At 45.4% G+C, this 26,244-nt stretch overlaps 1 protein-coding gene across 1 annotated transcript in view; it reads right to left on the reverse strand.

Annotated features, from left to right (window-relative positions):
- Nucleotides 1-1,485: 1,485 nt before the first annotated feature.
- LOC147706547 (C-type lectin domain family 2 member B-like) overlaps nt 1,486-26,244 on the reverse strand; it is a 68,350-nt gene continuing 43,591 nt past the window's right edge. Inside the window, exons 4-5 of the mRNA XM_086933009.1 lie at nt 15,853-15,956; nt 1,486-2,061 (exon numbers count right to left, since the gene is read on the reverse strand). Coding sequence (XP_086789135.1) covers nt 1,929-2,061; nt 15,853-15,956 — 237 coding nt within the window. The 3' untranslated portion in view covers nt 1,486-1,928. The remainder of the gene's footprint in view (nt 2,062-15,852; nt 15,957-26,244) is intronic.

Here is a 26,244-nt window from a genome sequence, read left to right on the forward strand (position 1 = left end):
AGCATCGCCCCGCAGGGCCACTGAAGGATAACAAGACACCAGCACCCGTTCTCTGAAGAAAAAAGCATGCAGATTTTGAAAGTGATTTCTCTTGTCGGTGGTGGCTCTGCAATGGCTCTGTGGCGGTCTCCGGGGCTTGGGGGTTCCTTTGAGGCCCCCCACCAGCCACGGCCCGTGTAGGGTGTGCCAACGGGCCGTGAGGTGGGGCGGGGAGGGACAGGGTGGGGGGTTGTAAAATGCAGGAAGTGGACGATTTCAGGTAAGTACAGAAAGAAAAAAAACGAATTTCGTGGTGCGCGCTGCATTGCCAAATGTGATGCAGCACACGCAACAAAAGTCTTTTTATTTATTTGTTTCGGTACTTACCTGAAATCTTCTGTTTCCCGCATTTTACAACCCCCCACCCTGCCCCTCCACATGTCACCACCCGGTGGCACGCCCTAAATGGGCCGTGGCTGCCCCCCACATATTTAAACAGAAGCCCCGGTTGTCCCCGGGGCTACGGGAGCTCTGAGTGCCCTCCTGCACATCATTTCAACTAAGCCCCGGGGGTGGCGGTCCCTGGGGCTGCGGGGTCCCTGGGGCTGTGCGGCCCCCGTGGCCCCGCATATATTTTCAACAAATGCCCCTGGGACCTGGCCCACCCGGGAGCCTCAATTAAGTGCTTCATTTGTTTAAAAATTTCACAAGGACTACCTTCCAATTACATGAGAGGCCACCGCGGTCTGTGGGGTTGGTTTGGTAGACACAGGGATGACATTTTGAAAACAAAACCCGGAATTAAGAGCAGCGCTCATTGCCACTGCAGCCTCCCACAATGTACTTCCTTCCCAGGAACTGCAGCTACCCGCTCAGGTCACATCGGGCGGTAGCAGGACGTTACATCCAGCGCCCTTACGCTGTGTCCGGAAAAGAATGGTTGTTACAGTGTCGCAGCAGCTTCTTGCAGCAGCTCCTTGCAGCAGCTCCCAATCATGCCGGGATCAGCTCCAGGGCGCGCTGCCACTGCAGCTTCAGCTCTGCCATTCCAATGATGCGTGAGTAGCAGTGCTGGTATGGGGCTTGAAGTCCTAGGAGGCACTATGTAAATTATGCGTGACTTTGCATTTCAGTGCGGTGAGGCGGATCACCACACTGAAATGCGTTAGTGTCTCTCCTGAAGCGTGATACTTGGCAGGCGTTATGGAGACCACGTTTCCTGTCTCCTTGGATCTGCTGTTATGCGGTGGGGCTCTCCAGATATAAATATATATGTATGTATGTACGCAGAAGCATCAACTAGTTCTCTCTGTAAACATGAAGGACTTTGACATTGGTGTTAAGTTGGTATCCTCAGACTGATTAGTGGGACAAGTGCAAGGGCATCACATTTTTGTTTACTAAGGTCGATGGGTGGCCTCAATTGAATTTTGAAAAGCCTCAACCTGCCCATTGAAATTTAGTTTTTTTAAAATATTTGTTTGAGAATTAAAATACAATATTTCAACATTTGAATATTTGTTTAATGAATGCTTGTATCTGTATTTTAGTGTGTTGTTTTGCACATCAAATTATATAATTGGGCTGGGTTCCCCGGCTTTTAGTAATGACAGGTGGGGGTCCCTGGATTCCAATAATGATTCAGTGGAGGGCCACAGAATTCAAAAGGTTACCAACCAATGGTGTAAAGCACTTGAAATAAATGATCAAAACAGTTTAAAAAACAACACCATAAAAATACAACTCTAATTTATAAAAATTACAGTAAATCTTTTATTAACAAAATGACACCAATGAGAACTGTTCACGTGTGACCGGGACCTAGGTGCAACTTCAGGTTGAGTGCAGGTTATATACATCAAACATATTTGTCCGGTCAAAGATTTTACCCTGGGACCTAATTGTGTAATCCAGACTAACATTGTCATTTCTCTGATCATATTACTCCGTCACGTATTCCCATAGTCATAGCCATAGTCCTTTCTCTTGCTGCATAGGCATCTCTGTACGTCGTGACATCTGGAGGTGCTGACGCCATTGCTATTGAGGTATGCACAAGCAGAGTCCCCTCTAACTGTAAACCTGCAAGAAATAGAACATTAGTGCTTTGCATACCATGTCCACAAGTTAAGTATTAGATGCGTTAACAAATTGGAGTAGCCACAAGAATGCCTTTCTACTGATTCAAATTTCTGTCTCTCATACTTAAGAGGAAGGCTCTGGAAGGGCATTATTGCTCCCTCAGTATTTGGAACAACGATTGGTGGGGTATTGCACACTGAGCTGCCAACCTTTGGAAATTATCCACAGTATGATCCTTTATCAAATTGTTGGAGTTGTATGCAAGTGTAAGTGAGATGCAACATGTAGGTAGCTGGGGGTGGTATTTGAAGACCTTAAGAAGAACTGTTGATAAATTTCTGGTTATAGTGCATTTTAAAAACTATATATTACAAATATAAAGCCGGATTCACAGAACTAACTTAAGACAAAATACTAAACTCACTACCATTTTGGTATTCACAGAAGGCACTTGCTCATTTTGGTATTTACAGAAAGCACTTACTCATTTCGGTATTCACAGAAGTTAGGAGTCTATTCCATTAAAATAGTAAAAGGATAATATATAAGCTGATATGAATACAGTCAAAGGTTCACAGAAATCGTAAATAGCAACATATGACAGCAATACACATTTATTTTTCTTTTTAAATACATAAATGACTAAATAGTATATATGTATACATAGATATATTATAAAAGATGATAAATCAAACATAATTATAGACAAATTGTAGAAGGTCAGGGAGGGTTGATAACTTCTTGCTGTGAAGGAGCGGGTAACTCCATTACTTTTTAAAGGTAAATTGACAAATAAACTAATGCAACGTTTTACTACTTGATATGCTGACACAGTGCCTAGGAACATTATCTTTCCACAGCAGCACAACTTGCATGTGACAATCAGAGAAAAATGTGACCCAATGGAAACCTGACCTGAATAATAAAGCACTGAACCCGGTAAAGAAAAATCACTGTTCTACCTGCCGAGCAATGATTGTTTTACACTATGAGTACTTCCTGATTGGAAGGCTGGTGGGATTAGCAGAAAAATCCCATTTTCAAGCACCAAAGGGTCTGTCACTGCACAAAACATTCACATTTGGTCCCAGAGTTTGCCCTTGATGTATCCTGATATATGTCCATTCCCTTTAGCTCCAGCTGCACTGTGTAATGAGTAATGAGTAATGATTTTATTTTGCATAGTTACTTAAAACCATTGCAATACAAGAATAGGTTAAGAACAGAGAATAATACAAGTACAATTCTAATAAAAGAGAATAAAACATTCACATTTCCTTGGTTCGAATGTGCACGCAGCAACTTCGTAAACAGTAAAAATATATATATATATTTTTTTTTTAAGTTCAACTTTATAATTGTAAAATATTTCTACTTTATGTGTGGAAGGAAGGTGTGAGGGTGCCCAGCTGTGTTCCCCCATGACTACCAACGCCTACTACTAGCCTGGTGAGCTCAGAAGGAAGGCCTTGACAGAATACCTGGGAGCCCTGGCCACCCTTCCCAAGCTGCACAAACAAAACCATCTAACTGTTACAGCTAAACAGACCCATGGGAGCTTAAACAACCCAAGGCGGGTTTAAAAACCCTCTAAATGCGAGATTGGAACATACTCCTATAGAGGGCTTACAGCTGTCTGTGTCTGCACAATGAGCCCCTCTGAAGAATGCTGGTGGTGGGTGGCACACGGTGGCATTCTGTGTGCTGGGTCTGGTGGCTCAGTGGACTAATGCATCAACTGTAGGGACCTGTGTTCGACCTCATGGTCACAGGTTCAAATCCTGGTGGGTCCACTCAGCCTTCTTTCCATTTGAGGTCGATAAAATGAGTACCATTGAGTTGGTTAACAATATGCATCTGGTATTTTAGCTCCAAGATGCCCCGTTGCTGGACTGAATGTGCGCTTTACAAAAACACCTGTTCTGTGTGTTTGCAGGTCTGTGCAGTCACATGTGGGCTACAGAAAACAAACCCCCAAATGTAAGGAGGCAGTGAACAGTATATAATATTCAACACCTGGAGTGCAGAGGGAAGTATCTACTTCACTTTTTTAATCACTTTTATATTATTACAAAGAAACAATATACATTTTAGAAAATCGCTGGAGAGAAATTATCAAAACAAAATTCTTACAATCAATAACATATCAGGATCAGATACATGTAACATGACCATGGGCCACCTTTCGCATCTACAATGTGAAGCCTAAAATATGTTTAACTTCAGCTGTGCCAAACATTAAAAAGAACAAGAAGGAATGGAAGGGTTAAAGCGTGTTGCTTCCTGAAGGGTGGGGTGACTGGCTTGGGAAAGAGTTGGCGAATCAGGGCTCTATGAAGGAACGTTGCTGCTAAAATCGAAGCAGAACAGAAGGTTCCACTTGACAATCAGCATTCAACAATCTCAATTATCCCTGGGTGGTACTTGGGTGTTGTGGAGGCTAGGCCCACATGCTGGACAAAGAACCACACAGATGCATAGGGGCAGATTTACAAGCCCCTTGCGCCGCTTTTTTTTCTATGTTAAAAATGACGCAAAAGTGGCGCAAGGGGCTGGTAATTCTGCCTCATAGTATGTGGAACGGGAACTGTCCCAGGGCCCGTGCGCTTGGCCCCTTTTATTTGCAGGGTCACCTGACCGGTGACGCCTGTGGTGGGTGGGTGTACAGTGGGGTTACAGCACAAGGCTGAACACTAGAACGTGTCCAGGAGGACTCTACACTACTCGACACAAAGAGGCTCACCGCATGCCAAAGGTAGTAAGGGCCATATTATCAAGAAAGGGCGACACATTATCGCTGCTTTTATCAGCAGGAAACCGCCGCTAAAGCGGCGATAATGGGCTTGGTAATACGCCCTTGTGAATTCCCATAGCAGCCCCGGGTAACACCAGAACCTGAGCTTCTATGGGAATTCACAAGGGCATATTATCAAGCCAATTATCGCCGCTTTATTAGCGGTTTCCTGCCGATAAAAGCGGCGATCATGTATCGCCCTTTTTTGATAATAGTGCTGTATAAACTGATGGTATGCATTCAGTTTTGGGTACCGATAAACGAATGACCTTTAACTGCACTCTCTTCTACCAGCATTTATAAGGATCGGACATAATACATTTCATAGCTTTACATACACGGCGTTCAGCTGCCACCATTTGTCCACTTATGGTAATACGGGCATTTTCCACGTTGATATGTCAATAAAGCCCGTTGGTAGTAGTAAAAGTTTTTTTTTTTTAACTTGGGGCCATCCGAACTGCGCACGCGCGTCAAATTCCGCCGCGTCGAAGAGGTTAAGAGAACAAGCATTGGCATAGCCAATAGGTTTCACCTTTGGGACATTATAAGTGTTTACCCATGCAACAGTTGACGTTGCACCAAGGATATTGTGGTGCACAATTAAATACTTCGCGGTAGCAGCGTGTGGAGCATTGTTTGGGGCTAGTTGTGTACCGGCAGGGCTGCGAGGGTAGAGCGGGTGGACTCTGTGTTCCAGGAGTCCCCGCGCGCCCCTGTCAGCTGGGCTCCTCTCCCTGCCGGCCGCGCCCTCAAACCCCAGCGGTATTTAATTACCAGCAGCTTTCACACCAGCGGGAGCATTTCATTTCATACCTTCTTTCAACGCCACGGACTGGGAGCCTCGGACCTCTGCTGTTTCCTGTCTGCTACCGCTGCTGCTCGCCGGACCCGCTGCGCGGGTCCCGCTTCGCGGTAGCAGCGTGTGGAGCATTGTTTGGGGCTAGTTGTGTACCGGCAGGGCTGCGAGGGTAGAGCGGGTGGACTCTGTGTTCCAGGAGTCCCCGCGCGCCCCTGTCAGCTGGGCTCCTCTCCCTGCCGGCTACGCCCCCTTGTTCACCTTAAAGGAAGTAGTCGTTCCCGCTGCGCGGGAGCGCGCGGGAGAAGCCCGGGACAAGGGCGGGACCGTCTGTGGCCGTCCGGGGCCGCAGGAGGCCGGGCTGGGCCAGACCCCTTACATTTTGCGGTTTGGAGGATAGTGTCCCGATACAAGAGGGACATGGCAACAGAGGAGGCTACTCCGGGTAAAATCCCTAAATTACGTAATGGCTCACTGGAGAATTACTTTTCTAAGAAGACTGAGGGGGAAAAGGACGCTACCTTAGCTGAGCGCAGGGCAGAGCGGCGCCGCTCAGTTGAGAATATGAAATCCAGACCCCTCTCCGATAGTCTCCATGTACTGAACCGGGAAGGTGATTCGACTGATTTGATTGATTTGAGCGAGGTTAACACTAGCCAAGACGGAGTACCCTTGTTATTTCGAGACTTTGTAGCTACCCCCTCTTTGCCCTCAGAGGACATTGTAAGTGTCTCACCCACCCCTAGCAGTAGCCGTGTTATAGAGATTTCTAAACACAAACAACAAAAAAAAAAGTCCTTATCTGTAGTCCAGATTCACCGCCCTCCCCCCAGTAAAAGAAGGAAGAAACATAGGGTGGCATTAGGCACAGCCAAAACATCGCACACCGATTTTGGTAAAGGGCCTAATACTCTTTCTATACGTGAGGCCCCAGCAGTTGTAGAGCAGGATCAAACACCACAGGGTGAGGCTATACCGACTCTTTGCCCTGCTGTAGTGGATACACATGACGTGGCTCCAATTGACAACAATGGTGCAATGCCATCTGCTATTTCACCCCAACTTCCCTCTCCAGCAACAGGGAATTTGGAATTTTTGTTGAGATCTCTTCTCCGCCCTATTAATGAGTCTATCAAGAGGGTTGAAATTAGATTAACCATCTTGGAAGCTGCTATAACTAGTTTGTCCACTGCCACTGTTAACAAAGGGAATGGGGTGGTGCAGTCTATATCCTTGACAGGGCCCCCTCCTATTAAACCCTCAACGAAACCTGGAATCTCTTCTGTCCCCGCCCCGATTAAGCAAACTAGTCAGCCCCAGGGTAGAGTTGACCCCCCTCCACAAAACTTATTGCCGTCTAAACATTCAAAGGCAACAGCTACTGCATCTGGTGCCGCCCCCTCTAAACCACTCTTAAAGTCTCCGATTAGCAACATCCAAAATACAGTCAAGGGCGGTGAAAATAGTAGATCTGCTCATAAAAGGGTTCCACAAGTCGAGATCCCCCCAGAAGCTGTGCCCTACGTTGTGGTTTTATCGGGGGTGCCACCGCTAATAGGTAATAAGAAGGAGGGTTATGTTGACCTTAAGAATAAAATCATCCACTGGTTGAGGATGCATATTCCGATAGCTCCGAATATAGATGGGGACATAGTCCATGTCAGAAGGATTAATTGGCTGGGGAGTACTACGAAAAATATAGAGGGGGACTTAGTAGTGGTTAATTTTAGAGACCCGCGGGCAGTTGATTATATCTTAAACTGGCCACCTGGGAATGGAGAAACTGGCATCACCCCACGGGCTTTAACATTCTTTTACCCCAGGTTTGATGTAACTAGTACTAAATACGACAAGAGATCTCGGTCGTTCAGGCCGCCCCTTATAAATTCCTATACTAATAATTATCCCCAGTATGGGCACCAGTCCATCAGGATGCCCGACCTTCATACCGCTTGGTCTACGGTTCCTAATAGATATTCACTGAACATGGGCTCTAGGATGAACCACCTAATACCTTTTACCCCGTTGGATACTTACAATCGGTTTTCTCAGCTGTCAGGGCTGGAAGACTGCGATTGAAGTCTGGGGCTCGGGGGGGGTGAGTATGAACTTTCGGGAGCAGAGGATACTGGATTAAACGGAGGGTCCACAGTAGCAGGAGTAGTTAGTTTACCTACCGCCCATACGGCAATACCCAACGTAATTAATGAAGATTCTGGGCTAGCCGGGCCTCCACCTATTATGGATGGTTGCCCTATATCCACTACCTCACCGGTTAGTGAGGAGGGGAATCATACGAGTAGGGCGGCTGATGAGAGTCCGACTGTGGTGGGTAGCATTTCTTTTCCCAGAGGACAACGGGTAATAAACCTTCTATCATGGAACATTGCCGGGTTAAAGAGGAAGCTCGACATCCCGGAGTGGCATACATTCATTGAGCAGTTTGAAGTTTGCCTCTTCCAGGAAACATGGAGCTTAGTCCCGCTGCACAAATCGGGGTTTTCCACCCACTTTGTGCCTGCTGTAAGTAGAGGTAAGGGCAGACCAGCGGGTGGGCTCATTGTTTGGTTAAAAATAGACCTGAACTGGGGGGTCACACGCCACAATGTGGACTGTAATGACATACTCCACCTTTCGGTGAGAGGACGGGAGGATGCAGCCAGGCTTGACCTATTCAATGTTTACGTTAGAGGGACACCGGGTGACTCTACCTCTTTGACTCTATCAGCCCTTGAAATGGCCTTAGCCAACTGCTCTTGTTCGGCTAAAATCCTTGTGGGGGGTGATTTCAACTGTACTTTTGAACCCCTCCTTGGGGATGACCCTTTGGGAATTGAAGAGGAGGATTCGAAATGGTCCATTCCAACGCTCTCCCTCCCCACTATTAAGAAATGGTCACCTAAGGTTATTCAATTGAACGCACTGACTAGGGATTTTAAACTAAGAGCCCTTAATGGTAGGACTTTATCCGACCAGTCAGGGGCAGTGACCTTTAACAGACTATCAGGCCCGTCCCGAATAGATTACATCTTATTGAATGTTGGATTCTGGGCGGACCTCATTGACATGAAGGTCTCTCCTAGTCAGGATAGTGACCACAACCCCTTGTGCTGTAAGTTCAATTGGGGGGGTCTTGATGTCAGGGGGGTGAGTGACTCCTTAAAAATATCTAAAGAGGTGGTCCCATGTAGTAACAACCGCAGATTAAAATGGGACAAGGCCAACCTAGGGGAGGACGAGATGGATAGTATTAGGACCCTGATTGAGGGTCTGTCCTCTAAATTAGAGATCTGGGAGGGAGACAACCGCCCTACTGATCACCATCACCCCTTACTTGATTCTGTCTATAAATCAACAATAGACCAAGTGGGCCAATTCTTTACTTCCAAGGGGAAAGGTAATAGGGTTCCGGTTATGCCGTCTACTCTTTGCAAACCTTGGTACACTGAACATTGTAAGAGCTCTAGGAAAAATCTGACAAGAGCTCTGCTTTCGGGTGACCCTTTGCTGGTTAGAGCGGCCAGAAGGGATTATCTGAAAGCACTAGTTCTGGCCAAACGGGAGTGGGAGGAACGGCATTGGCAGGAACTCTCCTTGGCTGTGAGCAGTAAGAACTCGAACCTCTTTTGGGATTTGATTAACAAAACAAGGCAGGGTAAATCGCAACCACTGGCTGTACATATAACTAGCCAGCAATGGTTTACTCACTTTTCATCCCTATATGGCGGCATAGAGGAAATATCTAGTTTGGGGGTGAATGGGTTGGGTGATGGGGTAAAACTGGACGATACAGATCTGTTATTTTCGCCCTCAGAAGTATTATTGGCAATCAGACGCCTTACCCCTAAGAAAGCCGCCGGGCAGGATGGGATCCCCGGAGATCTGCTGAAGGCTGAGCCAGAAGTTTGGGCCAAACTAATTGCCAGTATTATGAATCTGATCACGAGGGGTCATCAAGTACCAGACTCCTGGAAAGGAGCCGAGGTAGTTACTGTGCACAAGAAGGGGGCAAGAGATGACCCTGCGAACTACAGACCCATTAGTCTGATTGACATCATCCAGAAAGTGGTTGGCAGGGTCATCATCTCGAGAGTTGACGACTGGATAGAGGAGGCTAGTGTTCTCTCCCACTTGCAGGCGGGGTTTAGAAAGAAGGTTGGCACGATGGACCAGGTCTTTCGCTTTTTTGCAATCTATTGGAAGGCGGTTACCATCAAGAAAGGCAGTTTGTATATGGCCTTCATAGATCTCAAGACTGCTTTCGACCTGGTCCCTCGTGCAAAACTCTGGCAAATACTTGGCGAAATGGGGTTTCCCAGTAGCCTTCTGCATATAATAACGAAGCTGCATGAGGGGAATTATGCGCGGGTTAGATGGGGATCGCAGGGACAATTAACAGATAAGATCCCTGTGCGGAGAGGAGTACGCCAGGGTTGTGTTATGGCTCCGACCCTCTTCTCCCTATTTGTAAACGGAGTTGTGGATCATCTGAAGGGGGAAGAGACGGATGCCCCATCCCTGGCGGGGGAGAAAATCCCCACACTTCTCTTCGCGGACGATACCCTATTAATCTCTAAATCCCCGGTGGGCTTACAAAAACTCTTGAACCTGTTTAGCTCCTTTTGTACTACTCGAGGCTTAACCATTAACACTTCAAAAACCAAATTGATGGCTTTTGCCCCCTCCAAAAGATTTAAAAATCACCTCGTGCTCAATAGTGCCCCCCTTGAGCTGGTCACATCTTTTGATTATCTTGGAGTCCGGATAAACAGCCGTATGACCTGGAAAGATCATCTTTCCAAAATGCTCCTTAGTCATCATAGAGTTTCCGGGGTGACGCTGAAGGAACTCCGGGAATCTTCTAGTAAACCGGTTTCTCCAGTTATGGCCATCTATGAGGGTCAGATTCTTCCTTCAGCATTATATGGCTCCGAACTTTGGGGGTTTGAAGGGGTTACAGATTTGATGGTGGCAGAAAATAATTTCTTTAGGAAAGTGGCTGCTCTCCCTGCTTCAACACCAATGATCCCCCTAAGACTAGATTTGGGCAGAAGAACGTTAAAAGACCTGGTGAGGCTTCGCCCGCTGCTCTTCTGGTCTCGACTAAGAAGAACTGAGGAGCTGGCTAAGTATGCAGAAGGGATGGATGATCTACTCTTGCTGGACACAGGTAATAAAATAGGATGGCTAAAAAAACTGAAGGATTTGGCCATCAACCTGGGTCTAAGAGAGGCATGGGAGTCTCAATCCCCGCCACCCAAAGCCGTTATTAAAAAACTTTATTGGGATTGGGTCCAGAGTGAGGCCACGAGGGCTACGAATGTGGGTTCACTTACGGACAAATTTTTATCAATTAAGAGTGTAAGGAAATTGGAACCCTTTTTAGACCTAATAACTAAACCGTGGGATCGATCGCTGTACCTGAAACTGCGCTATGGGACGCTTCCAGTACTTGATTTCACGGCAAGTTGGTCGGCCTCTGATGCCCTCTCACGTACATGCCCCGGCTGTGCGGCCCCCAAGGAATCGGTGGCCCACCTGTTGTTTGCATGCCCAGCCTATAAAGGGGCGAGGAAGCTTTGGCTGAAACCGGTCTGTAGGGAATTAGGGCTGAGGTGCCATAAACAGGCACTCCGTGTCCTCTCTACAGACTCTTCGTCTGCCCTCATGATCTGTGGGGTGGCCAAATTTTTGGGAAATGCATGGCGGATACGCTCCCGTTTATTAAAACCCCGGGGGGCCCTACTGGTCGATACTAATCTGGTTGTGTTGTAAATCTATCAAAATGAGATCTCCCTGTTCTTATGTATTTTACAAATTTTTATTGGTAAATGTGAATTGTACATGTATATGTGCTCTTTTATGGTGATAAAATTGCCGAATAAAGATATTTCAAAAAATACTTATAATGTCCCAAAGGCAAGACCTATTGGCAATGCTTGTTAATACTTTGCTGTGATTATTTTAGATGGAAACCCGCTTCTTCTGAACATTTCTGAAAAGTGCAAAAGCTTGCAACATCCTTGTTGTACATAGCACGTGGGATTATGTTACACATTCCAAATACAACATTTTAGGATTCCCACGCAAATTCCACAGTAAATACCAGTTATGAACCATACTAACAAAAGGAAGAGAGGGCGGGCACGAACGTGGTTTGCATAACTGCCAACAGTAAGGCTGATTCCAACTGGGTACTTTCTACTAATGCTTTTCATAAGATGGGGACTTCATTTAACAGGCCGATTCAGTGTGCTAATTGCTGCAAAAAGTACGCAACGGGGAGAAGGCAGATGTTTTTACAACACACACACACATTGTAACTGTGAGAAAAGACATTGTATTATCATTTTGTCTGGAAAAAGAATATTGCTTCAATTTGTCCCATTCCTCAAAGACAAAATAGAAGAATTCAGGCGTTGTTTCGAGTGTGTAGCTGTAATAATGACTTTTATTAAAACAGTTGGGAAAATGCACAGAGCACAAAGATCTTTCTACAGTGGCAAGGTCATTAATTTCTCATTGATATGCCCTGTAAGTTTCTTCCTTCCCTGTCTTAATGGTGACTAAGACACTTCTCACTGCTTTTAAGCCTGAGAATGTTTCCACTTCCACTAAAGTGCAAAACTATAAGGGCCTATTAGCAGAGATTAGACAAAACGAAAGAGTAATAGTTGCACTGTGGAATGTGCCCAATTGAGAGCTTTTTGTACATACAAATATGAATTGTGCAAAATGCATACATTATGTGCATGCTGCATGAAATTCTTGTTCATTGGTGAGTCACGCTCACTCTCCTACCCCTACATTTGTGTAATGCACACTAGGCAGCATTGAGTTACAGAAATACATTAAATCCAGAATGATTTTCAAATTTGACCTTAAACGTCACCCCCTCTTGCAGACATCTTATGAACGGTGCATGTGTTGGTGCTCTTCACTGAAATGTCTGTACTAGGCACATCCCGTCCTGGGATGTCAGTGATCAAGAGGTGCAGCGCGAGCATTCTTAGGCCTTCCTGAGTACCTAAAAGGTACTAACTATTGGGTGTACAATGCATTTCCATTGCATGTTTAGCCAGTGTGCTGACAATTGTGGTTACAATATCACTTCTGAATTGCATTTGCATTGTAATCGCATTACATAGGGGAACTACGCAGAAGTAGCCCGCAATTACTTGCGCACATTGTCACATTTTTATGCTTTTTTTGTACAATATATTTTCCCATCGAGAGTCTACAATGTATTTAAATATTTCCCACTTTTAAGGGGTGTGTAGTGGAATATGTTGCTCTAAAGTTTTCAAAAATACCATCACAGATGTGTGTTTCTCCTTTTGTTTGAAACATCCAGTGTGAGCTGTGTAAGGGTGTTTATTTAATGCAAAATAACAGGGGAGGGACAAAAGGCTGTACATTTAACAAGTAGGAGGGGTGATGGGGCACAGTATAAGTTGTTGTAAACCGAGGCGCCATTTATACAATTCCATTCCACGTGCAATATATTTCACAGATTTACAATTTTATGTCAAAAATCACACTTTGTTCGGTTAAGTGGAAGAGACGGGATTCCAACACAAGTTCCCTGGTTTCAAATTTAGCACATTAACCACTAGGTCGCATGTGAGTGTAGTGATGCTTTTTTGTATCTTTCTAAGTTTAATTAGTATGGTAAACTCGGTGGAGTGAATTTTATGGTAGTTATTTTTCCTTGTACTGTCATTTTGTTTTTTACTTAAACCCAAAAAGTAATACAATGGTATCGTGAGACATTAAACAAGTCAGTAAGACAGCCTCCCCACCCTCAAACACTCCCTCGCTTTCAGGTCAGGACAGCAGGCATGCAGAACAGCACTGCAAACAAAGTGAGGGCCGCGGAGGGATTATCAGTCCCTGAAAGAAAGGCGTGATCACCAATGAAATCATCGGGTTAAACATCGAGACCAGTTTCTGCCACCGACTCGGAGCAATAGGCGATACCAGTAGCTAGTGAGGTGAAGAGGTAGGGGCGTCGGGGTGCCTGTGGTGGAATGAAGAAGAATGCTGTGTGTAGAATGAAGACTCGACAGCCTTGGTATTTGACAGCACGACCTTCGAAAGCGCCGTCCGTGGACTCCGGGAAAACTAAATTGGGCCCCAGCAATTTTTCTCCAATAAAGAACTGACAAGCCATGCATTGGGCAGGCCTTGGAAAGAAAATCTGTAAACTCCTACAAAGGTTATTGGCACCACCATTTGTCGAAATCTGTTACCATGATGCTGCGAAGGTGTGAACTCTGAGGAGTGACATTTCTTGCAAGCCATGCCAGTAGTCCCGCAGCAGTGAAAGTGAAAGCGCATCCGTGAGACGCGCTCTGTGGTAGGGGAGGGGGAGGGGCAGGGGCTGTTGTGAGAGGAGCGACATCAAAGGAAAGGCAGGAAAGGCTGCCCTTGAAGCATTGGGCAGCGCGGTCCCGTGGTTGCGCTGGAATGAGGCAGTGAGAGAGTTCCAGCGCTGCAGGTCAGCTGGCCCAAGACGGGCTGTAGAGTCAGCACAAGTCAGGCTGTAGGGCGAAGTTCCCTACAGCCTTTGGATGCAGACAGTAGCAACCAGTCTTCTCCATTAGGGGACCTGAGGTGGGGAGAATGGACAAATAACCACAGTAACAAGCATTGGCAACGAAAGTCATAGCGATCGCGATCGCTGTGAAAGCAAAAGTGATCGTAATGACGCTCTAAAACACGCAAGGGATGGGCACGCAAGCGCGCGTCCTTGTGCGCGTTCTAGCAAGCTGGTCGGCTCTTTGGGAGCATTTCCCAAAGCAGCTTCTAAATGTCTCTCCGCGCAGCGAATGTGCGCTGACTCAGCGAGACCTAAAAAGTGGGTTGAAAAAGTAAAGAACCAATGAGAACTGTTCACGTCTGGTCAGGACCTAGGCGCCATTTCAGTTTGAGTGCAGGTTGAATACATCAAACAAATTTGTCTGGTTGAAGATTTTACCTTGGGACTTAGTCTCTGAAACAGAAGTCAAAATCCTTCAGCTTGGCAAGCCTGTAGCAGCTAAGCTGTGGAAAAAGCTCGGAGTGAAGGAAATTGCTCAAAGCTTTCGTAAATTGGTGCAGAATTGTCCTCAGAATGAAGAGTCAGCCAGCTAAGAGGTGCCTGGTAATTTTGTCTGCATAGTTATTTCCCACTGCTGGGACAATAGCTCATAACTGTAGAGTGCAGGGGTGAATTACAGGCCAAAATTGGTAATCAATGAATCCAGATCTTATGGTTATGTCACCCTTGCTCTATGCAAATTTTAAGTGAATCTTTATGCTGATGTCTATTCCTGATTAGCTGTCTATGCCAGTTGCAGAGAGAGAATATTGGGGAATACTGCGAGTGCCTAGTTTGTTTGTGGAACGGGTACTTACAATAAGGGTACAAGAGAACAGTGTGTGCTTTAGGTTTTGCAAGTGCAGAATATACTTTAAAAAAAGCCTTGCTACATATATAAATGGATATCTGAACGTCAAGCACAACCTGGCTAGGGAATAGAAACTACGATATTGGGTTCTGTGTAACCCACGGAGGAGTGTGGGCACTTGGATGTACTTACTGTCTACCCTGAGCCCTATTGGGAAATCAGATCCCATTACATGGATTTTTAGGGGGATGAATTATGCCGTTCTGCCTTGCTACGCAGTGGAATCAGTTACGCCCCATTGTGCAGGAAAATTAGGGCAACCATATTTTCGGATACAAAAAATGCTCCAGTCAATTCTGGGATGCTGGATTTGCTCTCACAACGTATGTCACTTATTCTTCTTTAAATGAATAAAAACAGGCACAAAAGAATTAGCTAGTTGCCTAGTCTTTGAGATGCAGTGAAGGGACCCACCCAAAGAGCCATCATTGTTAGGACTGTAAAACCCATATGTGCTAACTGCAAAAATGTTTAATGTCAAACTCCTTTGCAGTTGTTGAAGTTTGCAAAGCTTGTATGTAACCTTCACCTGCATGAGTGAATTCCAACAACCTGAATTACACCCTTGCAGCTGTCATCAATTTTACAAAGCATATGAAGCTTTTAAATCTTCATGAATAGTGCAAAGGAAATCCGTAAGTTGCAGCAAAACACAATAAGAAAGTAAACACAGCCTTCTACACTTGCGGTGTTGTATGTTATGCTCAGAATTCTGCATAGAGATGACAGCAAGGATGTAGACTTACCACTTATTGAAACTGGTCCCATCAACCCATCTGTGGGCGCCATCTTGTTCATTTCTCAGCCCAATCCAATACTCAAGAGTTCCTTTGTGTTTCTTCAGGAAGTCCTTAAAAAGAAACCAGATAAGGTAGACCATCAAACATGGTGAAGAAGGACTTGAAAGACTTCCATCAATTTACTTTGCACAAATCTGCACACAAAACATTCACCTCTGTCCACCCACATTGGCCTGGCAGAGTTTTGGCAGTGGACTTGGTGCAGGGTATGCCCTTATGGTCTTCATCATTTATATTGTTGCCACTCAATAAATATTTGTAAAGTTTCCTGTTACCAAAAATGGCATAAGGATGCAGAAAGCAGTTAGCCTTAAATAATGGAAATTTATCAGAGTCCAAATAAGCCCCAATAACAGATAAAGAAGGGTCTTAAAAGGAGAGGGTAGGGAGAGGCCCGCAGAGATTACAAGAAGCAGCAAGATGCTGCCTGATTGATTTGGTGGGGTAATGAGTGCAAATGATCCAAAATGAACTCAAGTGTTTTTGCAGTTTTCACTGAGGTAGATGGGACCAAATCCTATGGGCTACGTACAATAATACTAAATGGATGAGGGCCCCAGTTCTGTCATGGTTCTGTCTTAAACTGATAGATGTCATAGAAGATGAGAAAGCCATCAAGCAGGATCAAAACTTTCCAGGGGCAGAAGCTGGATCATCACTGAAAGAGCAATGACCTGGGTGTCATCAGCTTTGACATTAATGAGAAACCAAAAGAAAGCAAGAGGGGGAGCGGGGCATCACAGCCTCCTTGGAGCTTTGCCTCTTATGAGTCAAGCCCCACCCACACTCTAAATTGTAATAACTAATAGATCAATCTCTGCACATCTGCATAGAATCTATCTATCTATCTATCTATCTATCTATCTATCTATCTATCTATCTATCTATCTATCTATCTATCTATCTATCTATCTATCTATCTATCTATCTATTGATGTATATACACACCTAGGGGCCAATTTCAATGTTTGATGTCAGGCAAATTGCTTTTGCCCAACACCGACTCGGTCCTAGAATCGACTGACACCTGGTTGGCAGTCCCAACTGGCTCATTACAATGTGACCAAACACTGTTCGGTCGCATGCTTCCTTTTCTCAATTGGAGCTTGTGTTAGGGCCGAAGCTTGTGTTAGGGCCGTAAACCAGCCAAAACAGAAGCCCCCATTAATAAAATGGTGGTGAAGTTCATCCGTGCAACCTGTGCTTCAAGGTGCCTGTCACAGGGTGCAGGGATCAACGGGAGGCTGCATGCACAAGGGGGCCCTGCTGGGGGCCCCCGAACATAGACCTGTATGGAAACTATGCTGCAAACCGTGCATCGCAATTTCAAGGGCGGAAAGGCCCGCCCTTGAGATTACTGGCTAGCTTCTGAGAGGCCGCCGGGCTCCTCGAGCCCATCAGAAGCCAGACGGAATGACTGGCAGGTTTAATAATGAGGCGGTCAGAAAGTAAACTGAGGAGACCATTACGATGCAGTTCGGAAGGCTCTGACTGACATTCGGAGCCTTCCGAGCCACATCATAATCGGCATCATAATCGGCCCCAAAGTATGTATTATGTAGTGGCGGTTGCCAGTAGGTAGTTTTAGTTAGGACTTAGTTTCCATAGGAAAAGTGTTTTTTGTTTTGCTAATAACTTTGGCAGCATTTGACGTGTCTTCACAACATTTCCAAAACTAGTTTGCCACTGAATCCAGCTGCTGTCTGGAAAGTTTTGGGGTGATCGCCAAGCATGGGCGAGAAAAAAGAGCGGGTGCCAAGATGCTTTTTCCCAATGCAATATCCCAAAGGAATTTTAGACATTACTGCAGCCCTAAATGCTGAGCAGAATTACACTGCGATCAGGAGCGATGGCAACTTCTGCTGGATGCAGGGAGCCGGCTGGGGCAGGGAGGGCCTTGGGCTCCCCCGCGGCCACCATCCAGGATATAGTAGGTGCCCTGGGTGGGTGTCAAGGCACACCCCACTTTATTGGACAGGCTCCGGGGAATGGAGGGGCTACATACCCCTCCCCTAAAGAATGCGTTCGACCCTGGGTATGGGGTCCGCAGGGCAAAAAATCAGCCTAGGGAGAAGTACACAAGCCCCCTTTCCCACAAAATGTGCAGGGCCTGGGGCCAAAATCAGCCCAGGGAAGGGGGCTGTGTGCCCCCCCTCTAAACATAGTGCTGGGCCCCAGGGGATGTGGTCCCTAGGGCCAAATGTGGACTGGTGAGGGAGGGCTATGTGCCCCCCAAAAAATGCACTGGGCCCCAGGGGATGGGGGTCAAAATGGCGCCAGTAGGGGGCCCGCAGTTTGGCTGACTTTAGGGGGTTGGCCACAGGACTTGGCCGCAGGCCAGGTCTTGTGGCCGACCTCCTGCTAAGCACAGCCAAAGTTCATGTGCAGGGTGGGGTTGACTTCATGTGGGGGGGTTGGCCCTGTAGCCAACCCCGCACGAAGGTTGCCGGGATGTTATAGGTAGGAAATAGAAATGAAAAAAATATTAGAAATTCACTAAAAAAACAAAGGTTGCATGAAGGTTATAGTTAGGTTCATATTTTACACACATAAAACCATAGAAATTTAGCAGTTATTGTTATCTCAAGAAACTATAACTCATGCCCTAAGGTAACTATAACTCGCCATGCACATATTACATCAGTCATGACACCATATTTACCATTATTGATATCACTGCAACATTTACAGGAAAATTATTGATGAGAAAACTGTGCATGGCACGTGTTATAGTTGCCTTAGGGCACAAGTTCTAGCTTCTTGAGATAACTAAAACTGCTGAATTTCTATGGTTTATGTGTGTAAAATCTGAACCTATTTACATCATCCAAGTAACCTTTGTTTTTTTTGTTTTGAATTATATATATATATATATATATATATATATATATATATATATATATATATATATATATATATATATATATATATATATATATATATATATATATATTTCACACAAAGAACATCCAATATGGAGCCCCCGACCCTTCAGGGCGGCCTCTTGCAACGGGTATGGAGAGACCCGTCAAGTCTCCACAAGCAGCAAACATAAGAGGCCCAATTCTGAGGAAAAGAGGCTTTATTCGAGGTCATGCGGCATTTAGAAAGCTTCCCTTACTCCAACATGTTTCGGCGGGTGGGCCTTGGTCACGGAAGGAAGCCAACCACCAAGTGCGTGAATGCGCGCAATTTGAATGTTTCAATCACGTGACATAATTAGTATCAATATACAGACACAGACATAAAATGATGTTATAGCTAGGTATGGTAATATTATCATAAATGTCATTTCACGCAAAACGTGTTTAACTATAAAAACCACTGAAATTCACCAGTTATAGATATGTGAATAAACTATATCTTGAGCCTCGCCATGCACAGTGTTGTCATCAATGGTGTTATTTCAGATGTCATTAGTGATGTTGTAGGTGAAGTCATCCAACACGTCATGAGAGCTGTGGTATGTGAGGTCATAAACAGTACATGGTGAGGGTATGGCTTATAGTTTCCTTTTGTTTTAACTGACATTGTCACCTAACTATAGCGTTACTTCAACCATTTGGGTTTTTCAGAGTATATGTAAGATTCACAGATTCCCCACTAAGGTACCACAGCGTGAAATATGCATAAATATACATGGTTATAGACCTAGCTTTTTGCCAAATTTGTTGTAATTCAATTTAGCCCCTAAACATTCCAGGGAGGAGTTCATGTGGTTGAGACTTTTCTGGGAAAGTTGTGTGAAGATTTGTCAAATGCCACCACTGTTATTAGCAAACCAAGATAACCAAAATCTATGGAAATATAGTTCCACCTAGAACTACCCATTGTAGACTGCCACTAAGATATATATCTTACACGTGCATTGCCGTTTGCACGAAGGATGCACCCGCCTAAAGCAGTTCAGCAGGAAAGCGGCGTTTGTTAAGGCATCTGTGGATTGAAAGCCTGCGTGAACCGCCAATGAAAAGGAATCCCGTTATCTGGTGATGTGACTAACACAGGTAGCACCGATGACTGACATCGTCTACATAAAAACGGGATCCGAAATCAGCGGCTGGCGAGAAAGGGATAAAGCGGACCAACAAGCTCCATAACTTACCCCAGGCAGGGCCAGTGTGTTGATACCCAGAACAATGGAAAACAACTCAAGTGGAATTTAGCCACGAATCTGGTAAATGGCACGAATCTTAAAACGCCTAACAAACACACTAAAAGATGGCAGCCACAAGCAGAGTGATTGAGAAGGGGGAGGAACATAAAAATAGTCCCTCTTCGCTGTTGCCAGAAGGGGTGGAGCAAGGCTGACTTTTAAAACTTTGACAATGTGAAGCTTCTAAATCTGTGCACACAGCGTCTGAGGAAGTCGCAAGACGAAACGCGTCATGCTGTTTGCATTAAAAGCTTTGAAATCCCAGTCTGCTCCAGTGTGTCTTTGAAGAGGGACACTTCTTGATGGTGATACTTACACGTGCATTGCCGTTTGCACGAAGGATGCACCCGCCTAAAGCAGTTCAGCAGGAAAGCGGCGTTTGCTAAGGCATCTGTGGATTGAAAGCCTGCGTGAACCGCCAATGAAAAGGAATCCCGTTATCTGGTGATGTGACTAACACAGGTAGCACCGATGACTGACATCGTCTACATAAAAACGGGATCCGAAATCAGCGGCTGGCGAGAAAGGGATAAAGCGGACCAACAAGCTCCATAACTTACCCCAGGCAGGGCCAGTGTGTTGATACCCAGAACAATGGAAAACAACTCAAGTGGAATTTAGCCACGAATCTGGTAAATGGCACGAATGTTAAAACGCCTAACAAACACACTAAAAGATGGCAGCCACAAGCAGAGTGATTGAGAAGGGGGAGGAACATAAAAATAGTCCCTCTTTGCTGTTGCCAGAAGGGGTGGAGCAAGGCTGACTTTCAAAACTTTGACAATGTGAAGCTTCTAAATCTGTGCACACAGCGTCTGAGGAAGTCGCAAGACGAAACGCGTCATGCTGTTTGCATTAAAAGCTTTGAAATCCCAGTGTGCTCCAGTGTGTCTTTGAAGAGGGACACTTCTTGATAGTGATACTTACACGTGCATTGCCGTTTGCACGAAGGATGCACCCACCTAAAGCAGTTCAGCAGGAAAGCGGCGTTTGTTAAGGCATCTGTGGATTGAAAGCCTGCGTGAACCGCCAATGAAAAGGAATCCCGTTATCTGGTGATGTGACTAACACAGGTAGCACCGATGACTGACATCGTCTACATAAAAACGGGATCCGAAATCAGCGGCTGGCGAGAAAGGGATAAAGCGGACCAACAAGCTCCATAACTTACCCCAGGCAGGGCCAGTGTGTTGATACCCAGAACAATGGAAAACAACTCAAGTGGAATTTAGCCACGAATCTGGTAAATGGCACGAATGTTAAAACGCCTAACAAACACACTAAAAGATGGCAGCCACAAGCAGAGTGATTGAGAAGGGGGAGGAACATAAAAATAGTCCCTCTTCGCTGTTGCCAGAAGGGGTGGAGCAAGGCTGACTTTTAAAACTTTGACAATGTGAAGCTTCTAAATCTGTGCACACAGCGTCTGAGGAAGTCGCAAGACGAAACGCGTCATGCTGTTTGCATTAAAAGCTTTGAAATCCCAGTGTGCTCCAGTGTGTCTTTGAAGAGGGACACTTCTTGATAGTGATACTTACACGTGCATTGCCGTTTGCACGAAGGATGCACCCGCCTAAAGCAGTTCAGCAGGAAAGCGGCGTTTGTTAAGGCATCTGTGGATTGAAAGCCTGCGTGAACCGCCAATGAAAAGGAATCCCGTTATCTGGTGATGTGACTAACACAGGTAGCACCGATGACTGACATCGTCTACATAAAAACGGGATCCGAAATCAGCGACTGGCGAGAAAGGGATAAAGCGGACCAACAAGCTCCATAACTTACCCCAGGCAGGGCCAGTGTGTTGATACCCAGAACAATGGAAAACAACTCAAGTGGAATTTAGCCACGAATCTGGTAAATGGCACGAATGTTAAAACGCCTAACAAACACACTAAAAGATGGCAGCCACAAGCAGAGTGATTGAGAAGGGGGAGGAACATAAAAATTGTCCCTCTTCGCTGTTGCCAGAAGGGGTGGAGCAAGGCTGACTTTTAAAACTTTGACAATGTGAAGCTTCTAAATCTGTGCACACAGCGTCTGAGGAAGTCGCAAGACGAAACGCGTCATGCTGTTTGCATTAAAAGCTTTGAAATCCCAGTGTGCTCCAGTGTGTCTTTGAAGAGGGACACTTCTTGATAGTGATACTTACACGTGCATTGCCGTTTGCACGAAGGATGCACCCGCCTACAGCAGTTCAGCAGGAAAGCGGCGTTTGTTAAGGCATCTGTGGATTGAAAGCCTGCGTGAACCGCCAATGAAAAGGAATCCCGTTATCTGGTGATGTGACTAACACAGGTAGCACCGATGACTGACATCGTCTACATAAAAACGGGATCCAAAATCAGCGGCTGGCGAGAAAGGGATAAAGCGGACCAACAAGCTCCATAACTTACCCCAGGCAGGGCCAGTGTGTTGATACCCAGAACAATGGAAAACAACTCAAGGGGAATTTAGCCACGAATCTGGTAAATGGCACGAATGTTAAAACGCCTAACAAACACACTAAAAGATGGCCGCCACAAGCAGAGTGATTGAGAAGGGGGAGGAACATAAAAATAGTCCCTCTTCGCTGTTGCCAGAAGGGGTGGAGCAAGGCTGACTTTTAAAACTTTGACAATGTGAAGCTTCTAAATCTGTGCACACAGCGTCTGAGGAAGTCGCAAGACGAAACGCGTCATGTTGTTTGCATTAAAAGATTTGAAATCCCAGTGTGCTCCAGTGTGTCTTTGAAGAGTGACACTTCTTGATAGTGATACTTACACGTGCATTGCCGTTTGCACGAAGGATGCACCCGCCTAAAGCAGTTCAGCAGGAAAGCGGCGTTTGTTAAGGCATCTGTGGATTGAAAGCCTGCGTGAACCGCCAATGAAAAGGAATCCCGTTATCTGGTGATGTGACTAACACAGGTAGCACCGATGACTGACATCGTCTACATAAAAACGGGATCCGAAATCAGCGGCTGGCGAGAAAGGGATAAAGCGGACCAACAAGCTCCATAACTTACCCCAGGCAGGGCCAGTGTGTTGATACCCAGAACAATGGAAAACAACTCAAGTGGAATTTAGCCACGAATCTGGTAAATGGCACGAATGATAAAACACCTAACAAACACACTAAAAGATGGCAGCCACAAGCAGAGTGATTGAGAAGGGGGAGGAACATAAAAATAGTCCCTCTTCGCTGTTGCCAGAAGGGGTGGAGCAAGGCTGACTTTTAAAACTTTGACAATGTGAAGCTTCTAAATCTGTGCACACAGCGTCTGAGGAAGTCGCAAGACGAAACGCGTCATGCTGTTAGCATTAAAAGCTTTGAAATCCCAGTGTGCTCCAGTGTGTCTTTGAAGAGGGACACTTCTTGATAGTGATACTTACACGTGCATTGCCGTTTGCACGAAGGATGCACCCGCCTAAAGCAGTTCAGCAGGAAAGCGGCGTTTGTTAAGGCATCTGTGGATTGAAAGCCTGCGTGAACCGCCAATGAAAAGGAATCCCGTTATCTGGTGATGTGACTAACACAGGTAGCACCGATGACTGACATCGTCTACATAAAAACGGGATCCGAAATCAGCGGCTGGCGAGAAAGGGATAAAGCGGACCAACAAGCTCCATAACTTACCCCAGGCAGGGCCAGTGTGTTGATACCCAGAACAATGGAAAACAACTCAAGTGGAATTTAGCCACGAATCTGGTAAATGGCACGAATGTTAAAACGCCTAACAAACACACTAAAAGATGGCAGCCACAAGCAGAGTGATTGAGAAGGGGGAGGAACATAAAAATAGTCCCTCTTCGCTGTTGCCAGAAGGGGTGGAGCAAGGCTGACTTTTAAAACTTTAACAATGTGAAGCTTCTAAATCTGTGCACACAGCGTCTGAGGAAGTCGCAAGACGAAACGCGTCATGCTGTTTGCATTAAAAGCTTTGAAATCCCAGTGTGCTCCAGTGTGTCTTTGAAGAGGGACACTTCTTGATAGTGATACTTACACGTGCATTGCCGTTTGCACGAAGGATGCACCCGCCTAAAGCAGTTCAGCAGGAAAGCGGCGTTTGTTAAGGCATCTGTGGATTGAAAGCCTGCGTGAACCGCCAATGAAAAGGAATCCCGTTATCTGGTGATGTGACTAACACAGGTAGCACCGATGACTGACATCGTCTACATAAAAACGGGATCCGAAATCAGCGGCTGGCGAGAAAGGGATAAAGCGGACCAACAAGCTCCATAACTTACCCCAGGCAGGGCCAGTGTGTTGATACCCAGAACAATGGAAAACAACTCAAGTGGAATTTAGCCACGAATCTGGTAAATGGCACGAATGTTAAAACGCCTAACAAACACACTAAAAGATGGCAGCCACAAGCAGAGTGATTGAGGAGGGGGAGGAACATAAAAATAGTCCCTCTTCGCTGTTGCCAGAAGGGGTGGAGCAAGGCTGACTTTTAAAACTTTGACAATGTGAAGCTTCTAAATCTGTGCACACAGCGTCTGAGGAAGTCGCAAGACGAAACGCGTCATGCTGTTTGCATTAAAAGCTTTGAAATCCCAGTGTGCTCCAGTGTGTCTTTGAAGAGGGACACTTCTTGATAGTGATACTTACACGTGCATTGCCGTTTGCACGAAGGATGCACCCGCCTAAAGCAGTTCAGCAGAAAAGCGGCGTTTGTTAAGGCATCTGTGGATTGAAAGCCTGCGTGAACCGCCAATGAAAAGGAATCCCGTTATCTGGTGATGTGACTAACACAGGTAGCACCGATGACTGACATTGTCTACATAAAAACGGGATCCGAAATCAGCGGCTGGCGAGAAAGGGATAAAGCGGACCAACAAGCTCCATAACTTACCCCAGGGAGGGCCAGTGTGTTGATACCCAGAACAATGGAAAACAACTCAAGGGGAATTTAGCCACGAATCTGGTAAATGGCACGAATGTTAAAACGCCTAACAAACACACTAAAAGATGGCAGCCACAAGCAGAGTGATTGAGAAGGGGGAGGAACATAAAAATAGTCCCTCTTCGCTGTTGCCAGAAGGGGTGGAGCAAGGCTGACTTTTAAAACTTTGACAATGTGAAGCTTCTAAATCTGTGCACACAGCGTCTGAGGAAGTCGCAAGACGAAACGCGTCATGCTGTTTGCATTAAAAGCTTTGAAATCCCAGTGTGCTCCAGTGTGTCTTTGAAGAGGGACACTTCTTGATAGTGATACTTACACGTGCATTGCCGTTTGCACGAAGGATGCACCCGCATAAAGCAGTTCAGCAGGAATGCGGCGTTTGTTAAGGCATCTGTGGATTGAAAGCCTGCGTGAACCGCCAATGAAAAGGAATCCCGTTATCTGGTGATGTGACTAACACAGGTAGCACCGATGACTGACATCGTCTACATAAAAACGGGATCCGAAATCAGCGGCTGTCGAGAAAGGGATAAAGCGGACCAACAAGCTCCATAACTTACCCCAGGCAGGGCCAGTGTGTTGATACCCAGAACAATGGAAAACAACTCAAGTGGAATTTAGCCACGAATCTGGTAAATGGCACGAATGTTAAAACGCCTAACAAACACACTAAAAGATGGCAGCCACAAGCAGAGTGGTTGAGAAGGGGGAGGAACATAAAAATAGTCCCTCTTCGCTGTTGCCAGAAGGGGTGGAGCAAGGCTGACTTTTAAAACTTTGACAATGTGAAGCTTCTAAATCTGTGCACACAGCGTCTGAGGAAGTCGCAAGACGAAACGCGTCATGCTGTTTGCATTAAAAGCTTTGAAATCCCAGTGTGCTCCAGTGTGTGTTTGAAGAGGGACACTTCTTGATAGTGATATATATATATATATATATATATATATATATATATATATATATATATATATATATATATATATATATATATATATATATATATATATATATATATATATATATATATATATATATATATGTGAGAGGAGGTATCACCAGCTGATAACAAAATTAAAACAAGAAAATAAAGTGGTGATAAGAAGCGCAGACGAAGGTGGAAACATAGTTCTACGTTCTTTGGAGGAGTATTTAAAGGAAGCACACAGACATTTAAGTGACCAGGAATGTTACAAAAAAAGTTCTACACAAAAGTTCAAAGAGACACAAGATCGCTTCTATGCGCAATTGCTTGCATGAAAGAGCATGAGCCTGTTAAACTGGGATGAATAGGAAT

This window comes from Lissotriton vulgaris, chromosome 7 (assembly GCF_964263255.1).
Source record: "Lissotriton vulgaris chromosome 7, aLisVul1.2, whole genome shotgun sequence".
Classification (NCBI taxonomy): Eukaryota; Metazoa; Chordata; class Amphibia; order Caudata; family Salamandridae; genus Lissotriton; species Lissotriton vulgaris.